This window comes from Mycteria americana, chromosome 6 (assembly GCF_035582795.1).
Source record: "Mycteria americana isolate JAX WOST 10 ecotype Jacksonville Zoo and Gardens chromosome 6, USCA_MyAme_1.0, whole genome shotgun sequence".
Lineage (NCBI taxonomy): Eukaryota > Metazoa > Chordata > Aves > Ciconiiformes > Ciconiidae > Mycteria > Mycteria americana.
Genome location: NC_134370.1, coordinates 48,101,184 through 48,126,141, shown reverse-complemented (window position 1 = coordinate 48,126,141; position 24,958 = coordinate 48,101,184). Strand labels below are relative to the sequence as shown.

General features: G+C 38.2%; 1 protein-coding gene across 5 annotated transcripts in view; it reads right to left on the bottom strand.

The window, feature by feature from the left end:
• The window catches only part of NEO1 (neogenin 1), a 211,764-nt gene that overhangs the window by 71,668 nt on the left and 115,138 nt on the right, over window positions 1–24,958 (bottom strand). For all 5 annotated transcript variants that reach the window (XM_075505607.1, XM_075505604.1, XM_075505605.1 and 2 more), the window contains exons 6-7: window positions 4,769–4,923; window positions 3,816–3,936 (exon numbers count right to left, since the gene is read on the bottom strand). In XM_075505607.1, the coding sequence (XP_075361722.1) occupies window positions 3,816–3,936; window positions 4,769–4,923 (276 nt within the window). The remainder of the gene's footprint in view (window positions 1–3,815; window positions 3,937–4,768; window positions 4,924–24,958) is intronic.

Sequence of the window (24,958 nt, the reverse complement as noted above, 5' to 3'; positions counted from 1 at the left end):
CTCTGTGGTGGCATTTGCAGGATATAAGAAAAGACCACCTATCTTTTAATCAATAAGGCAAAGAGAGGAGTATTGAGACTGCCAAATGCTGCCAGAGGGCAAGCGCAGAGGAATGTGGTAATTAAGAACTACCTAAAGAAAGGGAAGTACCTCAAATTATCCCTAAAAGGCAGACCAGGCAGCCAAGCCACAACTCCGGTGAAATTCCCAAAGGTACTTAGCCTCCAGGGGAAGGACACTATCTGAGAAATAGGGACAATTTCAAATCTCAAAGTATTTTGAAAGCAGATGCAATGCTTTTCAACTCTCGCAGAATTCTACACCTGAAGTTAAGTACAGGGGATATTAGTAGGATAAGAGTATTTAACTCAGAGCATTTACCTGAATCCTACTCCCTCTTCTCCCCCTTTTAACCTTCTCAATTATGAACAGTTGTCCTAAAATCTCTTCTCTCAATGCCACAATTCTTTTATATATTCCAGGAAAGTTGTGGACTCTGTACAGCCAATCCATTTCCAAGTATACTCTTCTTTTCTAAACTTACCAACAGATTTACAGAATTTGAAAATAAAACAGCCACTCCAATAAGCCTTCAAATTAACCTAACTTTTTTAGCCAGTCAATTCTTTGTTTTAATCTTCTCCACAAATAACTTCTGTATATACTGCAAGCTTTTCAGAATTCACCCCAAATACAAAAAAAACCAACCCAAAAGAAACTTATGTCTGATCAACAATTATATTAAGCTTATTCTAGCAGATGAGAGTCTGCATATACACTGGTCTGTGTGGCTAGGCACAACACACACTCACATACATTCACACCCCAAAACTGTCACTGAGCAGAAGACAAGGTGAATCACCAAAATACTACTACCTGTGAAGTCGGAAATCTACGTCCAAATACAGAAAACGTTTTGTTGTAGCAGATAATCACATTATATACTTTACGCCTATTGTATTTAAAAATTATGCTACTGTCTAAGACGGAAGAAAATACAGATGTGGTATTTTACTTTCAGACCACTCAAACCCCCTAACATTACACCTCAATAAAGCTATGGAGGAAACAGTATCGTTCTAGGCAGAAAAAAACAACATGCTGGAAAATTTCTATATGACGGGTTTAGACTGAAACATGTTAATGTACAGAAGAGACATCTAAGTTCTGACCTAATGTGTAAAGTGCAAACAGTTTTATTGGTTTATTTCTATTTAACCTTTCTCAGCATATATCCCTCAAAGTCTGAGTAACTCTGCCTTTTCCAACTACTCAAACTCATCTCTGATGGCAGCCAACTACCCCCTTCCTCCTTGTCAATTACACCACAATCAACGCTGTAGTCCATTTATAGACGCCCACACAATAGTCTCGGTCCATTTCTTCAACACCGGCCCATACAGAATGCATGCGGCCTCTCTGAGAAACTCCTACTTTCTAATATAAATTTAATTTAGTACAGACCAATTTGATATGGTAAGCAAAAGGGCTAACTGGAAATAGTTTGTAAATAGCCAGATGTCTGCCAATTCCCTTTAGTAAGGGGAAAACAGAGAACAGCAAGGGAAGGGACATACTGCTAATCAGGATGAAGAACTTCGATGAACACTTAATGAAGATTTTTTCACTGAAATTACTTTTCAAATTGACAAAGTAGGTATTTCTCATCATCAGGTATGAATTTGAAAAAAAGCTTTCTGTATTAATGACTGAAGTGTTCAGAATAGTTTTTGCTCGAATTAGTGTTTTTAATTTTCATATCCATATATCTGTTGTGAAAGAACTACTATATACGATACCTTCACCCTCTTTCACCTGAATATTGTTTCCTTCCTTGCCGTTCATACATTGCGATAAGGTATTAAAATAAGATATCAAATATCTGTATTTTCTTCGACTGTGTATATTATACCAGTTTTCATACATCACAACTAAGACACAGCACGTTCATTCCTAGTTGCACTACTTGTTATGCACTACTCAACAGCCAAAAAAAAAAAAAAACCCAAAACACACTTTCAGTGATGTACCATGTGGTTATCTCTACTGTTGGGAAACAACAACTAAAATACATCAGTGTTACACAGGGAGTGCATTGTTAAAAACACTGCAGGCCATGTAACAGAACAATACGACTTTGGGGGTGTATCTTTACACCCGAAATGAGACTCCATCAACACTGCATCCATAATCCTTTGGCAGCATGCAAAAGAAAAAGGACAGCATTATAAGGCAAAGTCCTTTAGTAAAACAGGACAGGTTGCCAGAGTAGAACAGGAAGGAGAAACCGCTGGACAAACAACAGGGGAGGGAAAGGAAGAAGAGAGACCACAGGAACTAAAATAACAACAGTAATAGTAATTTATAAACCACTACTGGGAACGGGGCAAAAGTACAAACTTGGGCAGGGCTTCAAAACCCAAGTGCATTAATTATTCAGTATTTTTCAAATGTGGAAAATATGGAATGATGCTTCCACTTGAAAGATTTGGAAACTACTTGGGTGATTCACGCATATAGCAGAAATAAAATTACTTTTAATAATTTTTCTGGCAACCTGATGACAGTAGGCCATTGCTGGATCCAGATGCCTAACACTACTCAGAGGCTGAAATCCCATGGCTCTATAGTATTAAAGCTACTGAATCCAGTACAGGGCACCTTTTGTTCCCCTAATAATTGTGGAAAGTACATGCATCTCTTCAGCCAGCAATGAAACATATCCATATCCCAATGAGAATTCAGAAGAAGTTATAAGTGTACAACTACTCTACAAAACAGTCAGAAAAGAAATGGAAAATCTTTCTCTTTATGGCGCACTCATAACAGTTTACTCTCTGTACGTTGAACAACAAAACCAGGTCTAGAAGATTCACATCTGTTAAAATTGCAAGTGTGAAGTTACGTCATGCCTCTGACTGTACATAAGACTGGTTCTCCTAAATCCTTTCCATCCAAATAAAAAAGAAATTAGAATTTTGAAACAATATGCCAAAAAGACAGGCAACACAAAAGCCCCCCAAAGTACAGAATTAATATTTTCTTGTCTGACTTGTCTCTCTCCCCTCATCCCTCTTACTACAGGTTTTCTTCCTTGTGCTCTTAGAAACTATTTTTAGGAACTGTGACCTGAAAGAGCAAAACAAGCTGATGCCTTAGCAACGATATTTGTACTACCTTTTTTTCTGGAAGACAGTAGGTCTTTAATTGTAACAACAATTATTCTCTTTTAACATCCAAAATATGCAATGCAGGACATTACAAGAAGGTGAGCATGGTTAGTAATTCCACTGACTGGAGCACAGTAACAAATATTTATCTTAAACTGCAGCTGTAACTTAAACAAAATTTTGCATTTGCGGTTTGCAGAAATGACAAAGCTTACTACTTTTTAAACTAATAGCAGAAAAAAAGCTTCTGACACTGCAATGACTTCGATGTAAAATATTTCATTTGTGGTACGCTCCATAATTGCTTATTTTTCACTTTTGTCATTTCAGCAATTGTTTTCATTTTGGCTATCCTGGTTTTTTTTTTAAATCTCAGCATGCAACAATATTTCAGATTTCTGGCTACAGTTTATTATTGCACTAAACATTTTCGACATATTTTCCAAAATACAGGGTGAATCCTGTAGAATTTCTTAATTTCTCCTAAGCAACTTTAAGTCTACAGGAGACAACACTGAACCACTCATATGGTTTAAAAAAACCATCCTAGTCTAGCTGAGTTAGCTGTAACACACAATGTGGAAAAGGGCCCTTGAAATTGTTCCTCCCCATCTTTTGGCACTGTACTATCACAGTTTATCTTACCAAGATCAAGTATTATCAGCTGGGCTCCAGCCTGTGCATTTCCAACATCGTTTTCTGCAATGCACTGATAGAATCCTTCGTCTGATTTCACCAGACCCAAAACTTGCAGATTATGTTCTTTCTGAAGAGTAAAGGAAAAATGCAACACTTAAAAATAGGTTGCAATTCCAAAAACAATGGTGTTATTATGGCACATTACTGTGACAGGAGAAACTTCTGAACAGTAACATGGAAAAGTATATTTGGAGTTCCTGTCAGATTTCATCTCTTTTGCACTGAATCCTCAAATTATATGGTATCAAAAAGCAGCAGAAGCTCTTACTAATGGCTATCATTTTCTCGCATCACATATCACTGGCAAGTCATAACATTTCCACAGCCATTTTTATGATATTTTAAGCGCTGAATATAACTGCGTAGCTCAGTTACAATCCTACAACCTCAGGTATACCCAATTATAAAACCATTAAGTTCTCAACCATGTCTCAATAATGACTTTCACTACATCTAAAATTTCCCTCTAGAAGTACTGGTGTGCCAAAACTCATGATCCACGCCTCAGTTATATTTATATTTAAATTCCTGATTGAAATAGTGATTTTCGTTGATCACAGGCGACTGCAGTCAGTCAGCATTTATGACCAGCTTGCACTTTAACAGGTTAACCAGGTGTGTTTTGTCATTGTGTGTGCACCTGACTCTCATGGAAAATCTAAGCTATAAAGAAATCAACTCATACAATATAAGCAACGTGCCTTAGTGTTTCAGTAGAATGACTGAATTATGGAGCATTAAAGGTTTCAAGAAACCATCTCTCTTCCAGGCCCCAAACATCAATAGCACAAAAATAGGAAGCTGGTCCTATAAAAGAACCTAGCTTCCACACATATATGTTAGAGGACTGACAGACAGGTCAACAGCTTAAAAATCTGCAAAACGGACAATATACTTACAACGATTTTGAAATAGTCACTTGGGATCACCATGTCTCCATTCTTGACCCATTTCACAGTTGGAGTAGGTTTTCCAGTCACCTCACACTCAAACACAATGTCCATAGATTCATGAGCATAAATATTTGCAGGTCGCTTCATAAATTCAGGAGGAACTTCAAACAAAATGGAAGACAGACAAAAGATGGTGTTAGCATCCACAGAAACACATCAGTTGTGCTCCTACGCAAACGTACAGTAAGACTCAACACATAAAAAGATGGCTTCAGGGACTCTAGCACGAACAGTAGCAATGCTGGCAGACATTTTCAGATCAGGGTTTGATAGAAGCTGATACAAGCTCTGTGTTATTTCAAAATTACATTTGGGCTAGTTAAACAGCCCACCATTTTAATTTGAAACAACCCCTTGAGAATACATGAAAGAAGAAATCGAACCAAGATGTATAAAGTGTGAAGTTAAAAAGTATTTTAAAACTGAGACACATAGATGCCATTTGGAAAAAAAAATTTCCATGGTTGAAGAACACGTTGCTGTCTCTCATCTGCCATAGGCATGTTGCCGCATGCTAAAGAGACCACAGCAGGCAGTGGATTTCAGACATCACTCACACTTCCTTCACCAACTCAGAGCTCATCTGAGCAAACCATTTAGTGCTTAATTGTGCAACAGTTTTATGCCCCCTTCACAAATAAAGAATCTTGTGCAATTAACTCCCCAGCAAGACAATGAAAGGTTATACAAAAGCCTTCACCCCTTCCTGCAGCAAAGTTTATTAATTTATAAAATGGAAAGATAGTAAGTTAGATTTGAAATTAAAAAGAACAGGCTGTGATGAAAACGGCTGTCTAGAACATTTTTGATAATCTACACTTTGATGCCCAGTAAGTGCATCTGGAGCTCCATAAAACACAGACCAGTGGTAGTGCAGTCAGGTTATGTTATACAAGAGTATACCACAATTAGCAACAATTTATTTATTCAGACAAAACTCTGCAGTTGATACAACAAAAATTTTTCAGAGAGTTCTTTGTACTCAATACTTGAAGTCAGTAGGTAACCAAAAGCTAAAATTATATAAAAAAAGACTTTTTAAAATGGATGAACACAGAACTAGATGGAACTTTCCCAGGGTACCATTGCCTTGTGTTTCTGTGAAGAAACTCAACTTATCAAATACGCAGTGCTGTATTTATCCAAAGGTTTTCTTCTCTGGTTTGTGAAAGCCCAAGAAACACTATGTACAAGACTACACACATACCTTTGTATCTTATATTGATAATGTATTACAGATATGTATGACCAAATATGTGTATTGCATAACACAGTAAAACAGAAAGGTTCTTCATTTAAGACATGTACCAAAGTTGTTATCTCTGGGTCTTGGCTGCCTTTTTAAAGGTCCTTATGTACTCAGCGTTAAGACTAATTAAATTAAAGATATTTAAAATCCATAAAAACTCAGAGATACAGAACTTTCTGGTAATACAAGCCCCAAAGTGTCCAATGCGCAGACATGTTAAAAATCCGAACAAATGTGCCACTAAGAAGCATCCAGCTGTGTACGAGGACTCTCAGCTTCTTTAGCTTAGCGGCAGAAAGAAGAGCTGTTTGCAGGCACATACAATTTGAATATCATCTATTATGAAGAACATTCAGCTATTTATTTGTTTTTACTACACTTACCAACACAAGGGCAATTTGCTTACTTACGTTGGCAGGTCTGATTGTTCAAGTTCCAGGAAAGTCAAAAGCGGCCTTTTGCCCTTTAATATTTATCAAAGAAAGTCAATATGGAAGGGCTACAGAGTTTAGGCAAACATTTTACACACTTCACCTATCAACGGGGTTTATTTCATGCTAGGGAATAAGGAATACTAGATCATGTTTTACTTCTTCCAATGAAATGACTGTAAAGGTTTGTAGGTGGATTTAATATTTTTTAAAAACAGATAGCTGGAGACAAGCAGCTCTACAAAAACCCCTCAAGTTTTGGATTATAAGTTAGAGAACATTAACATATGGAAATATTTATTTATAGAGTAAGAAGATGGCTTAACTCTCAGATAAGCATGTAAGCCTATACCAAAAAACTACATAAAGATGTACATTATATTTGCTGCTAGAAATCTCTCACATAGGAGCAAAAATCTGGATGGGGCTGAGTCCAGTTGCCTATGATTTCAGACATCCATTTCATATAATAATTTCCATAAATTTAGCAAAAGCGCTGTAAACTCCACCTTAAAATGATTTAGATATTTCTGTACTTAATATCTGTATCAGATGACTGTTATAACTGTATACAACTCGGACATTTGAAAATGGGTCTTCTGAATTTATTGGTGGCCAATTGTGATTACTTATTCTTTATGAAAACAGTGCGTTTTATTTTAAATTTTTATTCCTCCCTAGCATTTATCCTTGGCATTTTTATTTATTGTGAGCTGTACTTTTTCCTCCACTCCCTTCCCATATCCCAGCCTTTATTTTAGCAGGCTCAGCAAGTCATGTTTGCTTAGTTCTGGTATGACAAGTCACCCACACCCTCCTCACAGACCCTCTGCATTTGCTCTAGTTTGAATCATTCTTTGTAGCCTGTAGAGTTTCAATTATTTGCATGCAATTTCAGATGTGTCTCACCAGTGACTTGAAAAATGGCATAAACACAGTGTTATCACTACAGCAAATATCTTGCCCAATTCATTCTACTACTGTATTTGCCCTTTCCTAGATGCAGCATACCGATGTCAGCCTGTGATAGATCATTGCTCTCTCATCATTAGCCATTTTTAACTAATGAGTAATTTTGTTCCAGTCTGCTCGATCAATAGTTTATGTTCTCATTTCCTTTCAATCTCTTTCTCCATATGTATACAGACACACACACACATTGATTCTTGAAGTGCTTACACAGTTGAAAAAAGGGGACATAAAAACTGGAAACATGAAAAGTTAGTTTTTCTGTGAATGTATAATGATCCTATTTTCATAATGTTCATTACAAGCTAACATTTAATTCCTTAGCCATATATTAAACTTCTTATAGGAATCCTAAACAACACAAGCCAGTAACATTCACTATCAAAAGCACAAAACTTGGGTAAAAAACTAATCTGATTACCTCAGAGTACATGCAAATTGCTGTACTGAGTAGCTACACTGTAAAACTCAGGGATGAGAAAAGGGCTATGAGGCAACGAGAGAAGTTCAGTAAAATCACGAGTGGCTCTTAACACAAAAAATAGCTGCTCTGGGTTCAAGACTGCCTTTGCCAAAGTTAGTTACTTTACCAAAAGAAGTATTACGATACAATTTACCTTTAATTAAACCACATTTTTATCCAGTTTTCCATTTACTTCTGTGTTTAATGGTTATCTCTTTCAAAAGCATATTTAGACATCCTTTTATTTTGGAAACAATGAGCATAAACATCACAGAGGAGACACATCAGACCTTCTCTCAGTAAGAGAAGCATCAGAAAGGGCAAGTCCCTACTCCTCAGTGTACACATGTTGTCTGTCTAGCACAGACTGTATGACGGGCAGATCCTATCACAGTCTTGGAGGCAGATGTCTCTAGCGGTATTCTGCATATTTCCCAGCATGTTGCCAGCAGTTCAGACTTCCCTCAACATCCACCTACTGGGTAAGAGACTTCCATGATACCTAGCAGAAAATAGGTAGCTTTTTAAAAGCAAAACAAAAATTGAACCACAGAAAAATGAACAGTAATAGTTTGGGAATAGCCATCACTAATCTGAAAGGTTGAGAGATGAGTGGAGGGTGAGGAGGAGGGAGGAGCATCATAACGGAACTCATGGACCATCACACCTGAAAAAATTAGTGCAAAGTAAAGTTCTGGGATTATTTCTGTTTTCTCCACTAATGTTTAACTTGTAATGATTTGGAAAGTACTCAAATATCTTTAGCAACTGATATCGCTTTAACTTGGGGCATTGTCCACAAGCAGGCATTAATATTGTATCATAAGATACAATATTTTTTGCCACAAAAATGACAGTTGAACTAGATATCCTATTACCTGCTCTCAAATATTTTTGATTTAGGAGATTAAGAATTTGAAACACATTATTTTTTCAAAGTGACTTTGCTTTTCTGGCTTATGGAGCAAATGCCAAGCTGCTTACAAAGGGATAATAATATGAGAAGTGCTCACTATTATAATTTACTTTCCAGTTAATGAATTAAAAAATGCTTTTAAAATATGCTTTAATAGGTTAACTATGTCAATGTTTAACATTCACACAGATTAACACAATGCAAGTACAGATGTTTGTGGCAGAGAAGTTAAATTGATAACCAGAGAGCAAATGAGCCAATTACCATATAAAATAAGATTTGTAATGGAAGATTATGTGTTCCATTACCAAACAGACAATTAAACTTCAAAGACGACTTGGCAGCTCAGCCCACTCTTCTGTCCCTCTTAACGTTAGCATGCAAATAACAACTATTTAAGTTGCAAGATGCTTGCACAGAATTTCACATGCACTATAGTACCCTTGGAGGCCCTATCCAAGAGTATTTTCCACCCTTTTGTAGATTTAAAAGACAAAATATTTTGATCACAACAGTGATCAAAAAAAGAAAAGAAAAAACCCAATCTATGTCAGCAGTTGATTCAAACTTCTAAGCTAAATCCCAGTAAAGGTGCAATATTCAAAAAAATAATAGGCTTTTTTAAGCCAACAGCTGTACAATGATGGGAAGAGCTGAGGAACTACACTTATGCAAAAGGAATTGCACCCAAGTTGACGTGGAAATGGGAATGGATGCTGGGCATAGATCCCATTCCACGAATACAGGTGATCAGAAAGAAATGGAAACAAATTTCCCCAACAATTTCCCCTCCATCTCTTCAGGAATAAGAGTGGCAAAAGGCAACACACTGCCATACAGGACTGAAACTCTGACTCATCCTTGTGCATGACAAGCATGACCCAACACAGTGAATTCACAAAGAAAAATGTTGGCTTAGGATCCACATTGTCTATGCATTGCTTTTTAAATGCTCAAGGATTAGACACTTTTGAATAACTATGCAGAGAGTATTAAAGCAGCATCATTTATTCTGAACTTTACAGAGCGACTGTTTCTTCAAATGTCTTTAAGTGGTCAGTAGCTCTTGCCTGTTCTCTCTCATTAAGACAGAAATTTTGTGGCCTTCAGGGCCATAGTCGAAAGAATCTATTTCCAATTCAGCCATCTGTACTGCTTCAAATGAGAGAGAAATTAATTGCATTCAGTCCTCCCCTCCATCTCTTGAATAGCTTTCCTTTCAGTCTTATAATCACTGATGTAAGAACAAAGGTTTCTGGTTTTGCAATCCCATTTCAAACCTGAAACATCAAGCTGAGCTATAACTACACAAGAAAAGGAAAAATTCAAGGTCTATACAATTAACTAATCAGAACTTTCAACTTCCTTAGTTACAAGCTCAATGAACCTTCTCCTACAATAACCAAATCAAAATGCTGCTATTCTAGATAAGATCTCATTTTTATGCATGTTAACCTTTCCCAAAAGTCAAATCCCCTCCACGTTGCTCCCCAGAAGGAGGAAGAAAACCCTAATGGTGGCAAAGCAATGATTCCTGATAATCAGACTTGAGCAACAAAGAAAACCTTGCAGAGGCAGAGAAGTGATCTCAAGCAGGCAGGCCATTTATATCACCACAGTAAGAAAAAAATATAAAAGTCTAAATGTTTTTTTAAAAAAGTATAAAAAACCCCCTAAGGATTATGTGTCTAGTACTCCTCAAAGGACAGGCAGCTGCAGCTGCACCATTCTCCCACTTCCTAAACACTGTCTGTCGTACATGAAGCACATAAGAATAGTCTCATTTTGATGCAACAGAAACACAGATTGCAAACTATACTTTGAAAAGACTTATTCTCTTTTTAAAAAGCATTAATAAATATGCTGTTGGTCCAAGCATAGCATCAGACAAAGACAACATACACATGATCAACTGTAAAAGGTAGATATCTCTATTATGACATTTTGCTGTTTCCCCAACATCCTCTATCACCTTCCTCATTCCGCGCAGATGAATTACTCTCCTTGCTCCCATCAATTCACCAAACTCCTGCAGACATGACTCTGCTGTTAACTCTAAGTCCCTCAAGAGCTATGTGACTATACAAGCATCCTGTACATATAACATGCTGGCTCACAGCACAGGTGCAACACCCACTTTATGGTCCTCCCTAACTGCAAGTTAAAACTCATTAGCACCATTAACCAAAGCAGCCTTTGCCTAGTCTAAACAGGTCTCTGGTAAGTGTGGAGTGGTGAAAAGCACCATCTCTATGTCAGGAGAACTTCTTCCACCTGTGATTGTTGTCCTAGCAATGAGTAACTTGAAGCAAAACCCAAGATCTCGCTCAGCATCGCAGTATCACAAACTGACAAGACAACTCATACCAGGATTAAATTTCCTGATTAAGTATGACGCATATGTTTTGTCACCTGCTGTTTGCTATAGCATGAACAAAGAATATGCATTAACCTTGCTGTAAGACTATTCCCTTTTCACACTGATGCAGCACAACTTCTCCAGCCGCCTAAGGCAGCCAAAGGACTGAATTGCAACAACTGAATTTCCAAATAGAAATTGTCAAGGACAAGACTGCAGTCGCCATTTCTGCTTCCTCAGCCACCTACAAATGCTCTCAATCCCCCAAAATTAGGAGTATGTTTTCTGAAGTGACACAATTAAATCATAGTTCTTGTCAACATCTCTTTACCCTCTTCCTTCTGTACTTTTGTCCAATATATCTCTATCATTCAATGCTTACCATTCAAATATAAAAGCAATTTCCTAATCCAGAAGTTCTCACATACTCCAAATAGCAAATATAAAAACTAAGTAGACTGGATAATTTTTCATAACGCGTCTCTGATCAATCACAGGTTAAGCATTCATGGTCAAATGACTTCCATTTTATAACTATGTTTCTGGTGTATGCTCTGGGTAGAACCCCAATCTTGTATTTCAGTTAACAGTCAGGATTACCAATAGTATTTAAACTGGGCATTTTACTATAAAAAATGTTTCATATCAGCCTAAAATGGTAAGCCCTGAGGAATTTTATCTTCTCCTCCAGGGAGAAGAAGATCTCATTAGAGTATGTTACAAATCCTATTAGAATCCTTATAAAGTTAAAATTAAATTTAACAACTGCAAGTTTGTTTCCAAAAAGGATCTAACTCTGCAATATGAAGATCACCCTGTTAATCCATTCAATCACACCTTGATTCAGTATTAACATATTCACTGGTATCACTGCAATACATAAGACATTCTCCAAACCTACCTGTCAAGTGACAAATCTTTCTATTTTAATAAGCTGTTTGACAGGGTCTAAAAATCTTTGAACTTTTTTTCTAAATTTGCCAAACTGGAGGGTGTTTCAGTGGATAGTTTCATCTCCAAATCAGACCACAGGACACCATTTGGGATAAGTTTGCTTTTCAGTGCTCACCCCAGAGAAGACTGCATTACATACAGAGTGTATTTTATTTAAACTAATAGCAATCTCCTTGGTCAGTTAGCTGAAACCAACTAATTTCTGTCACCCAGCTGGCACAACACATAGTGCACACTGATGAAAATCTTTTAAATTATTTGTATTATCATAGTACTTGGGAGCACCCACAGAGCAGACCCACCATGTGACAAACAAATGCAAAGTGTTTCAGGATCACAAGGCAAACAATGAAATTAAACAAATTCAAGATAAATTATAACGTTAAACGATTAAAGAGAGAGCAACTTGTCAAACGTCTCAGTTATGTCTTATATTCACCTAAAGTCTACGAAAATGTTTTTTATTTCGTGATATCAAAGTGTAATTACAAACTAGTTCGCAAGCCTACTGGTCTTCTAAATACAGGTTTTTCCAAAATCTTGATTCTGCTCCAAAATAGCATGACATCCTTCACTTCCTGCCATTCCCTCCAAAACACAGATAAAATAAAGATTCATGTTTGACAGTAGAAGTTTTTATTATCTTTTAATTCTATATTATAGTTGTACAAATTAGCTGGTTTTCTTCAAGTGTATCCTATAAAAAAAAAGGAAATTACACTTTAAAAGAGAAATGGGGAATTATAAAGCTCTTAAAAACTGCAAAGATATATGGATAAGTACTCTGAAAAGGAAAAAAAAAAAAAAGAAAAAGATTTAAAATCCAAAAGTATGTCGCAGGAAAGTCAAAAGTCTTCCCAACCTCTGAGCAGGGCTGTCATGTCCTTAAAACACACTTAATATGCAGCTGGAAAATTTGCATAGCAAACAAAAGCTGACAAAAAGGAATCTTTTTAGAGAAATATCCACAGAATAGAAAACTGTCAAATGAATATATTAAAAAAAACCAAAACACTGTACCAAGACACAAAAAGGTTATAAAAATGTAAACTAGTACATGCACAGCATTTTTTATTGTGCAAAAACCAAAGTTCCAGTTTATGAACAAAACCGCAGACGAAAGTTTCTGTGGTAGTGATATTTCTTACCTAATAAGATAATGACTGGATGTGTCTGTTTTTAACAAGTAAACAATTGATGGTTTTTTTACATTTTAGAAAATTAAAGCTAACATACCTATAGATCCATGGTTCTCTGTCTGCAGCATCCTGACTAGTATGAATTCTTCCCCGCTTCTTTACCAGATGAAGCAAAGAAAGAAGGACTACTTTTATGTTCTGTTAATGGGGTCTCTGGTAGACTACGTCAGACTAGTTAGACTCTGCTCATTAGCTGACAAGGCACAAATGAGCATTCAATGTTGTTCTATGTTTTTGCTCATGTGAACCGTCTGGTGCTTTACAGCATCCTCCACAAACACTGAAACATCTACTATATGCAGGTATGATTTCAGTGATAGAACAAGGGCAGAGGATGACCAAATCACATTTGAACACAAATATTTTACATTTCCAGTGAAAAGCTTTAATTCACAAATTGCTAAAGTATGAACTATTCTTCAGAGGCCAGCCCCTAAACAAACATTTCAGAAGCAGAAAGAAAAAAAAAAAAAAAAAAAAATCAATGATATTACAACTACCAAGAAACCAGATAAGGATGAATAGTACTGAACAATAATAACGTAAAATTATATTGATCAATTAGATTAGAAAGACAGAATAAAAATGTCAGGATATAATTCAATAAATGTGCATTTATTTTTCAGGGAGAAATAATTAACTGTACATTTATGGAATAGGAAGTCATAGCAATAACCTTTGCAGAAAAAGGTCTGAGAAAAAAATAAAGACTTTATCAGAGATCACAAATACGACCATGAACTAAACGTGACCCCCAATATCATACTGGTATGAAAAGAAGTGATCATACAAGGAGGTATAAGCAGCAGCTCCTGAGACTCCTCCTCCATCCAACATGCACTAATGCCTCTGCTGACCGTGTTATTTGAGCACCACATTTCAAGGAAAACATGAACTCTGATTCACAAGAAAGCACTGAAAATGATCAATGACTCAGAAAATTGGCCTCAAAAGAAAAATAGAAGTCCTGGATTCAGTTATTTGAGCAAAGGCAAGATTAAGCAGTCATGCAATCAGACACCTCAAATAGGTAAGAGAGCTTAATACATAAATACTCACTGCAATACACAGAAAAATTGTGTGTGTGTGTGTGTGTATATATATATATATATGTATCATTCTTGCACAGGAAGAACTCCTAGATAGGCGTAACATCTAGATTCTTGCCCTGTTCTAAAAAAAAAAAAAATATTCTAAACAATTAATTGCTCACTCTTCTACTTTGATATGAAAATAATTTCTTCTTTTCAGTACTAGCTTTAATAAAATCAAAAAACTGTCTTTTAAAGCAACCATTATGAAATTCTAAATGTGCAGGACTCTACATATTCAGCAAAATCTCTCATTAAAAGCTGTGAGCTGTTAGCTTGGCACATGCATTTGGACTGCAGACAATTAGAGGTCATGTACACATACCCACAAATGTAATTGTCTGGGAAGTTTTCCAGGTGCAGAAACATACAGCAAGTTCTCCGAGCATCTTATATACTAGCAACATTTTTCTTTGTTTTTCACTTGTAGGGTGTGTTAGCAGTTGCAGCCCAGTTCAGTACGCTAATTGCATGCTGGCATTTAACCTTTGGCAAGATTGCAACATCATCCGCACTTTCTTTAATCCTGTCTATACAAAGGTGAGTGTAAAAAATGTCCATTATTGTCAGCCTATCTGTTCAGAAATAGTGAGGAGTGTTTAGAGCAACTACCTTACCTAACCAGTATCTGCTGAAGATGTAGCACCTGCTTTACACTGCTTTCACAGGAACCATACCCTGGTCACTGGCAAACAAAGGTTGCTTATCAGCAGGACACATCCAGGAACTTAAAAGCACAGTGAAGGCTGCACAGTGCCACACAGCAGCCAATTGCAGATATCAAGGAAGGTAAATAAGCAAAGCATAAAAGCAATACATCTCCATATATTCTCCCAGCGTCAAGCAATCCCTGGACAAGGGATTTCCTGAGAAACAGGAGATACCCTTGTGTTTACTAGTCCTGGCTAGATTTTGCTTTTAAAAACTCTTCTCACTGCTTTCTGGATCCATGTAAGCCTTCAGCAGCCCTAATGCTCACAGCAATAAGTTCCACGCGATGCTCCCTGAGAAAATTTACCATTTTTTGCATGTCTTTGAGTCAATCAACTACATGATGTCTCTTGGTTCCTGCAACTGAAGAGAAACAAGCATTCATTTGCTATTTGCTTTCCCCATGGCACTCATGATTTTACAAAAAGAACAGTTTTCGACGTTCCATGTATCTTTGATCATCCTTGTTACATTCTCTACACCTTCTTTGGCTTTGCTACATTTACAGCTACCCTACGTTTAAGAGGGGAGGGAACAAGAACTGCTGGTGGTATTTGATATATAGGACCATGACAGATTTAGGCAGTGCCATAATGATTTTTCTGTTTAGGTGCCCATTTGTGGTACACATACCCATTTGTGGGTATGTGTACATGACCTCTAATTGTCTGCAGTCCAAATGCATGTGTCAAGCTAACAGCTCACAGCTTTTAATGAGAGATTTTGCTGAATATGTAGAGTCCTGCACATTTAGAATTTCATAATGGTTGCTTTAAAAGGTATTCTTTTTTAGGAATACCTTTCCTAAAAATTAATTTGTTTTTTAAAATCTTGTGTTTTCCAAAGACCTATATATTACAACTCCAATATTTTATGCCTGTGCAAAACCCAGCAGTTCAGAGACCACTGCTGTATAAATTTATAGAACTATGTTTAACTATATATACCACTTTATAGTACATTGAACTTCACCTGCCATTTCATTGCTTAATTGTTTCTTACACAACAAGGTGTTTCTGCAGCTCCTCACAGCATGCATTCATTCCCACAACCCCAATCAACTGAGAAGCAACAGCAAAGTTTGTCACCTTACAATCCCCTTTTCCACACAGCTTACAAAAAAGCTCAACAGTGCCAACTCGGTGCTGATGAAACGAACTCCCTAGTCCCACTTTGTTAAACAATTTATTTATTCTCTTTTATCTACATGAGGTCATTCCCTCTGACTCCAGAGGGCCATTATTTGAGAATCCTAGTGAGAGAGACTGTTAGAAGTGCTCTGGAAACAGAAGAGCCCCCCCAACATCTCAGCAAATCCTTCAAAAGGTTCTCAATAGTAAGATGTGGCTCTCTCCCCACAAAATATACACAAATAGATCCAATATATGAGGTTTCCCATGTGTCTAACAACACTATATTTTATGACAATTTTTGTCAATTTAACTGGTCCAGACATCAGACCAACTCATCCACAGGTTCCCAGATTTCCCCCAAAAGACTTAAAAAAAGGTCATGTCACATTGACCAAATAACTTTAGTCTGATTTTTTTTTTTTAAAGTCTGATTAGCCAATTTAAGTGATAGGTTACACAGCACACTTGGTAACTCAGGATTTCACACTTAAACTTGTTGAGAAATTTTGAGTGAATACCATCTGGTCCTGATGATTTCCTACTGTTCACTTCATGGATTTGTTTTGAAATACATTTTACTAGCTCTACAATTTCAGGTAGGCCACCCCATAAGCTCCCTCTATTTAAAAAAAATAATTATAATAATAAAAAAAGCTTCCAATTTTGCAGAGAACATGGATATCAAGAATTCACTTTTCTGCTTCAGGCCATCTTCTCACCCCTTTCTCTTTACGTTCCATCATCTGTTGACCCTACACTTTCTCTGGCAGGCTTCCTGCCTCCAACAGGCTTGGAAAAAAAAACTACTCAAAGATTTTTATGTTATCAGCAAATGACTGAAAGCTTTGTATTATTTTACTTACATATAAACATGAGAAAAATAATTTTTTTTACCTTGCTGTTTGGAGATTTCTGCTGGGATTTTGGGCATGGGTTGTTTTTTTTTTTTTTTCTTTCCAATATAACTTTTGACAGGTGTTAGGCATTCACTGTGAGCCTCATACAGATCCTTAAACAAACACCACGCCACTTGCCAAGTATTTAACCTTTTTGGCTGTGCCTTTTTGTTCTGTTTTCAGTAAGCTTCCTTGACATTACGTAGATCCCCCTTCTATAAGACTGGTGATGATCAATGTCACCACCCTAGAGAGGCAATCAGTTGTACAGCTCTATTACTGTGGTTTTCAAATGTAAGTCTAGAATCTCAATTTAAAGAGATTCTGTGTTAAAAATTTCAAACATACCCAGTGTATCACCACCTTCATGAAAACAAGGCATTACGTCTCATCTTGTCTGTGTGAACTTCTGGCATTTGGTCAGAAGTTGACTAGATTGTGAGGGGAGGAATGAACACCCAGCAACACCATGCTGCTAAGCCAAACTTATTAAGCAGACCAAGCAAAAGAGAGGCTGTGCCTGGGAAACTTCTATGCTCATGCACAGGCATACCACCAACCCCAACCCACTCAAATACCACCCTGGTGAGTGGGTGCAGTAGAGCTCAGGGGAAACCCAACTCTCTCTCTAACCAGTCTGTCTTGGGTTCTTCAGCAGCAGCTCAGCTCCAACACATAACGGTTCCTCCTTGGGCACTCTGCTCCTACATAACACCTTCCCAGGCTCAACTGTACCGACTCACTAGACTGATATTTGGGGTATGTCTCAGTTGATGAGACATGCATGAAAGTGTAAATGAAATGCTTCCCCCAACATGGCCTATCACTCTCTTGGTCTGCTTAATGAACTGAGCTTATCAGTATCACATTATCTGGTATTAGTTCCTGTCTCCCTCCATCATTCAAATCACTGAAGAACATAGGCAAGCCTCAGAGGACTGTGTACAGATAGCTTTTGGGACAGCTCATGTGGAAGAACTTGAATTAAGTGTGCTGCACAGTGTCACAAGAGCAACAGAAAGTGCTGTTTTCCATATAGAAAGAAGCCACCCTCAAGGCACCTCATCTCACCTCACTGCAATACACAGTTGGGGCCCAGGGAGGTGTGGCTCAATCGCTGGTCACACAGCACACACCTATAATGTTGTGGGTCAATGTGCATACAAAAATTTGAAGCAATGCAACTGGGATCGCGACATAGCTGGCAAAGGCTTCCTTTAGGACAGCAAAGCAACAGTATGGGGGCACACTACAGTGCCTGGCATCATGTTTGCAAGGCGGTGCAGATGAATATGGTAGAAAACTAAATGCAATCCCTGAAAATATTAGTCAAAAGGATAAATAGTGGTAGATGCTTTTTTTGTTGTTTTACAGAATTTTCTGTATTCTGTAGATTTCCCTGAAAAGTCAACTTGGCTGTTTCTGCAATTGGCAAGCCTGTGGTGATAAAACAGCCCTCAAACACATTGGCTGACCCATGGGGTGGCAATGGTCAAAGCCTGGGATTTGTTACTGATTGTAATTTTTGTCTGGTTTTGCCTGTATTGCCATACTCTGCAAACTGCCCTGTGCCTGGAAGGACAGTTCCTGTGGGTGAACTACAACTAGAGCCCAATAGAGATACAAGAGCAGGTGTGGTAACAGCACAGTCCTCCCATAGTTTTATTTCCAATGTGTCTTGGGATGACAGTCATAAGGTGTGTGCTGTACAGCCACTGCACTCTGATCCACAGCATCCATAACGGATCAAGGAGTGCAATATGGCAATAAACCATACAGTTTGAGCTAGGGCAGAAGACACTCCAGAAGCTCCCCAGCTAGTCTCTGCATGGATGAAAAACTGAGCTTTGTAAAAGGATCAATGAAAAGGTGCTTTCATAAGCCTTAAGGGTATTAGGACCCACTAGTGAGTAAGTGCTTGTTCTTTACTAACCTAAATTGTAATTGTTTTGCATGCAATAGGTGAACGCACACATGAAAGCTTAAATTATTTGTAGACTAAGGATGTACAATGTAAGTGAATGAATAATTGTGTGTGCATACAAAACCTGTACTTGCCTGCTGTCAGCAAGGCCAACATGTGGAATGACACAGGACTATCGCAGGTTCACCCTGGATAAGAGGTAAGTAAAGCGGAGAGGCTGACGAACCACAGCCAGGAGGACAAGGTGAACAAGAACCAAGTGCAATGAGCCTTGGCGCAGGCCACAGATCAACAACGGACAGGAGAACTTCACCAGAAACCGCAGGAAAGGCATACCGTGATACCATCATGGCCTGATGTGATGGACAGCACATGGTGAGAAAGACGCTCGGACAGACATCCAACCCCACATAGCTCACACCAAGGTGGAGCCGTTAGGCTTTGCAGCTGAGCTACTGCCCAAGAGCTTGACACAGAGGCTGGTGAGGGGCATGTTGTGTCCCCCAGGCTCACCATCGCAGGCTCACTAGAGTGATAACTGTGGCGGGTCTCTGTTGCTGTGTCAGCATGTAGCTCTCCCTGACACAGCTTATCCCTTGCTTGGTCTGCTTAATAAATCCATCTTAACAATGAGATGTTGTTTGGTGTTCCTTCTTCCAACACAAAACTTGTTTCCAATTTTGTGCACCTGTTTCAGTCCAACACTGACTAGTTAGATTTTTTTTTTTTTCCTTCTTCTTATTTGAGCTTTGGTGATTTCTGTTTCCTTTTATGTGAGGATATGGAGGTTTTGCCTCAATATCTTCTGGACTTGTCATCTCCCCTCTAGTGCTTGCAGTAAAACCACTCTATGACCTTTTTTAATTTTAAATACCAAAGACTTAGTTCCTTTTTAAGACTGACCCCACCCTTTGTGTATGGATACCCTCTGTGAAAACTTCCAAATGCACAGTTTGGGATTAACATGCTGTTATCAGGGTGAACTTTGCAATTAAGGAAGAACTCATGACAAACAGAACAGATAACAAAATAGATTTCTATATTAAAATGAGATCATTAGATCATATGTAAAAGCTTATCAATCATAAGAAATTAAAACAGAGCTCACTCACAATGCTTATCAGTGGATGTTAATGATTATTATTCAAAGCAAGCCTTCTAAAAAACTTCTAGGATGATTTTTAGAAGTAAAAACATTAATCTAAGCATCAGTAATGTAAAAATGTTACGTTCATTATTTCCATGTTTTACTAAGCCCTCCTTCCCCAATCCTTCTAGGAGAAATCAAGCCTGTTTGACCCTGAATCTACTCCAAGTACCACGGAAACACCTGAATAACAAGAATGCTCATCAAAATTTGGATTTCTTACAGCAGCACCAAAGGCAATGACCATTTTATTGAACTCCAGAGCCCTAATTTTCTACACAAAGAACACATGGTGAAGAGGCAACAGAGATAGCCATCTGCAAGATGGAGGCCTGTAGCCTTTAGGCCCTTGTTTCCAGTTTTCAGTGCAAAGCTACTTCCAATTGAAACCCTCAATTTCAGCTACTATCACACCACATCTCATAGGCAAAGCTGCAAGAGAAACTTGGCAGACGATTCTGTCTAGATCCCCGCTGCCCCTTCTAAAATGCCACTGTCTAAAATAAAACACTAACATGGATCCTCCCTCTATACTGAGACCATTTAACGAAAGGATCTGCAGCACTGCTTCAATCACTGTGGAAAGTAAAAACCATTACTTCTGGAATTTATGGATACTTATTCTGGATATGGGGATTTTTTCCTGAAAGGTATGTTTAAAGCAATTGCCAGCATAGCAGGCACATGTCATGACATACAAGTGCAAACACATCCACCAAAAAGTTTTAGTCCTCAGTAAAATGCATATCACATTGTTTATCATTACTCATGTATTATTGTATAAAGACTTTTTAAAGATGATTACCACACTTAATGCATTTGTAAACACTGCAGTGTTACCATAAAGCTAGTAAGTGGTTATGACAGCTAAGAATGAGCCTTTCCAGCAGACTGTAAAACAAAGGTTTGGTTATTTTCTGAATTATTGTTATAGGTAAAGCTGAGGCCTCCGTCTACAGTGAATGACACCCAAGTGCCTTGGTAAGAATAAGTTTATAACTTGCCAAAATGGGAATATGGCAAATTTTCCACAGATATTTTCTTCCTTGAATTGCATTTTTCAAAAGCTCAAATTATAAGTTTACAATTGTTCAGACATTTTTGATCAGTGAAGGAAAAATTGGACTTTATTTTTCATTTTGTCAAAGATGCACAAGAGAAGGGAGATGCCTGGAGAAAGGAGAAGGGGCTGGAGAACAGTAGGATGGGGTAAGAAAGCTGGGACAAGTGAGATAAATTCAGGCACAGACAGATATAGATGGAGGGAGGCAGCACAGTAAGAGAAATGGCCCGGCTGGACAAAGACAGCAAGAGCGATGGGAGTGCTGATAGCACTACGATTTGTTAAAGATCTCAGGAAGGTAGAGGGACTAATGGAGACAGAAAAAAGGGGAGAGGTGGTAAAGGAAAAAGGGTAAAAAGGCATGAACTGACTGAAGAGGCAGAGTAATAGGGATCACCTGAGCAAAGGGTAGGCATCTGAAGGGACCCGAAACCTGAAGAGTAGGATTTAGTAGGACACTAGAGAGGAGTAGTACAGTAGAAAAAGACATTGATGAACGTGGCATACAAGAAAGGTCAGGACAGGCTGGGACATCAGAGAAAGAAGAGGACAACACTGGAAGAAATTCTGCAACTGCTGCCCCCATTAGAGGCTGGAGGTGCCCAGGAAGGCCAGCCTCCCCCTCCCATATCCTCAGCAAATGGACATAAACCTCCCACTTCCATTTGCCCCCTCCAGCCTAGCAAAGAGCCCCCTCATAGTTGGGCATACAGAAGACGGGTGGCTGTTACCCTGCCGGCTTGAGTGGCAGAGATCAATCAGTATGAAAGCTTCTGACTCCAACTCATTCACTGTCGGAGGTGAGCAGAGGCTGGCAAAGACAACACGCAAAGGGAATGAAAGGTCCTCTATCTAACAGGGCCCTAGAAAATCAGATGCCTTCCCTGCCTCTGCCTCACTGGTGGGATTGGGGTGGATGTTTAAAAAGCAAATCCAGTTTTTGACAGGTGACTGCAACCTGTCAGCCTTGTGATCTGGGTCAGTGGCTGGAGAGAGCAGCAGAGCCGCTCACCCTTCTCCAGTGCATAACGCCAATCACAGCTCTAAAGGGACATTTTAAGAGATGCATATTGTGAAAAAAATCAATGTTTAAAGGGTCTCACACTGGGCACTAAAACAGCTGGATACATTTCATCTTAATTTTTCTGTGTCTCAATCAATTTTTAAAATGGATTCAATACCACTTCATTTCAGCAGAGTGCAAAAATACATTCATTAGTGTTTATGAATGATTCAGATTCCATGGTGCTGAATACCAAAACAGAAATAAATATGGATTTGAATGGAGTATAAATAAATAAATCATGGTACTATCCCCTGAATAAGAAAAATCAAATACTGAATATTTTTTCAGCAAAGTAGTACTATGAAGTTTGTGCACTGCACAAGGCAGTAAGATCCTGTGGAGAAACAGCAGGAGAACACATATTTTAAGATTTTCATAACTTCATCCCATAACAAGAGGGAAGAAGGTAAAAAATTAAAGACAGCTAGCCTTGAATTTCTTATTTTTGAATATTTGCCTGTGCAGCCTTCACAATGGGGCAGTGCATTTTTGTGCTGGAGACTGAGAAGCTGGCAAAGACCAAAAAGGGCATAGATTTTAAGATAATTTCAAATATTAAACCATTTGTTCACTGAATACAGATTGCCTCAGATCACTTGGGAAAAAAAAACAAACTAGGTCTGCAAACAGTAAAAATAATTGATTGGATCCACTGCTCCACTAAGCCCCTATCATCTTTACCAAAGCGCGATGTGAACTTCCAACAGCACATTACTGCAGGAACCAGGCATATCCCTACAGTAATCACCCACTAGGAAAATACTTTTTTTCTGATCAAGTAAAAAAAAAAAGATGGAGGGTTTATGCTTTTTCATTTTTTTGGCTTGTAACGACATAAATTCTGTAGGCTTGCTTTACACATCAATTAAGAGTTATCCAATAGCTTTCATTTCCAGATCAATGAATGCAGGCCTATCTTCACATCAAAGTCCCTTCTAATTTACAAATCCCCAAAATAACCTTAATTACAATCCACTTCAATAATAGCTTCCATATAAGGAACAAGCAAACAAGCTAAGACTCTGCAGTCTGAAAAGAAACAACCGAAAAGGATACAATAAAGGCCTATAAAATCATGTCTGGTATAGTGGGGGAGTAAGGACAGATTGCTTCAGCCTTTTCCCATGCAAGCTAGGAAAAGAAAAGAAAAAAATCAAATAAAGTTAACAAGAGATTGGTTCAAAACAAACAAAAAGAAGGTGCTGTTCCTCCCAGTGTCATGGGAAGCTGTGAATACAAGATGTTTACATGAGGGGGAAGGGTGACAGGAGCAGGAGACAGATTAATAAAAAATAAATCTATTGAGGGCTGCTAAATAATGTGGAAACTACATGTAGCTCAGAAAATCCCCAATCTGCAAATGGCTGGAGAACTACACATTACTCAAGGGAAGGAACAGATATTCTTGCCCTTTACTTAAATTCTCTCAGCCATCTGCTTTTGAACACTGTTAGGAACAAGATACTGAATACATGAGCCTTTTGCTTGGTCTAGCACAGCTACTGTCATATCGCTGTGTTCACTTCGCTCACAAAAATACGTGCATAATAAAAATTAAACTGTCACACACCTTTGTTTGCACAGTGATATCATTAAAATAAGAGGACTTCAAATGCACGGCCATCCTCTGGCCCTGACAGTAGACACTTGTTCAGCCTCCAGAGCCCCTGTGACCAAAAGCCCTCATTTCTGTCCATCCCATGGGTTGCTCCACCACTTTCCCCTTTCCTGGTCCCATGTCAGCCACACTCCTTTTCATTGAAGCAAACAGGAGGACAACTCAGGCATCAGACCTGGTAGTGGCCACATCCTGCAGGTTTAACACATATATACGAGACTGATGAAAGTGTCAGCTGGGTAAGGTAAAGACTACAGTGCCTTGATCAGCAGGTTTTTACCAAGGGAGTGCACTAGGAGAGCTCTTCAAGTGGCATTACAGTAAATGCACCTCTAAAGCACAGTCTGTGAATGAAGGGAATAGATCCTTTTGCATCTTGGACACACTGCATTATATTTGAGCTGGTATGGCAAACCTTAAAAACATTTCACTGTGGTGAAAGACCAAAAGTCCTACAAATTTAAATATGAGTTGAGTTAGAGGCAGGATGGATTTGGAATATCTTTCAACTTCTCTATAACTGAACAAAAACACCATGTAACTACAACACTGTGCTGTACCAAAATTTAAAAAAAAAAATTAAAAATTGGATCCTAGCAACTTAAATATGTAAAGATACAAAATAAACTTAAGGCGATCTTTGTAAACTGTATGATTAGTTGCACAAAAGAACATCACCTAATTAATCTTTCAGCTTTCTAGAATTACTTAAGTTGGAATTTAGGGATGTGTTTCTCATCACACTGCAAGAATCAGCCTCAAATTGGCAGCTTAAGTGAATATAAGGAAGTCTTGCTGTGTGTTACAGTGCTTTCCCCCTCTGGCAGGGGGCTAGCTGAGAGATGGCCACGACTTGCATGAAGTCCTCTACTAGGTTTGCCGTCTGTTAGGTTTAAACTTAAACCAAAATAACTAAGTCCTGGGCTCTATTTCTGCAGTCTAAGGAA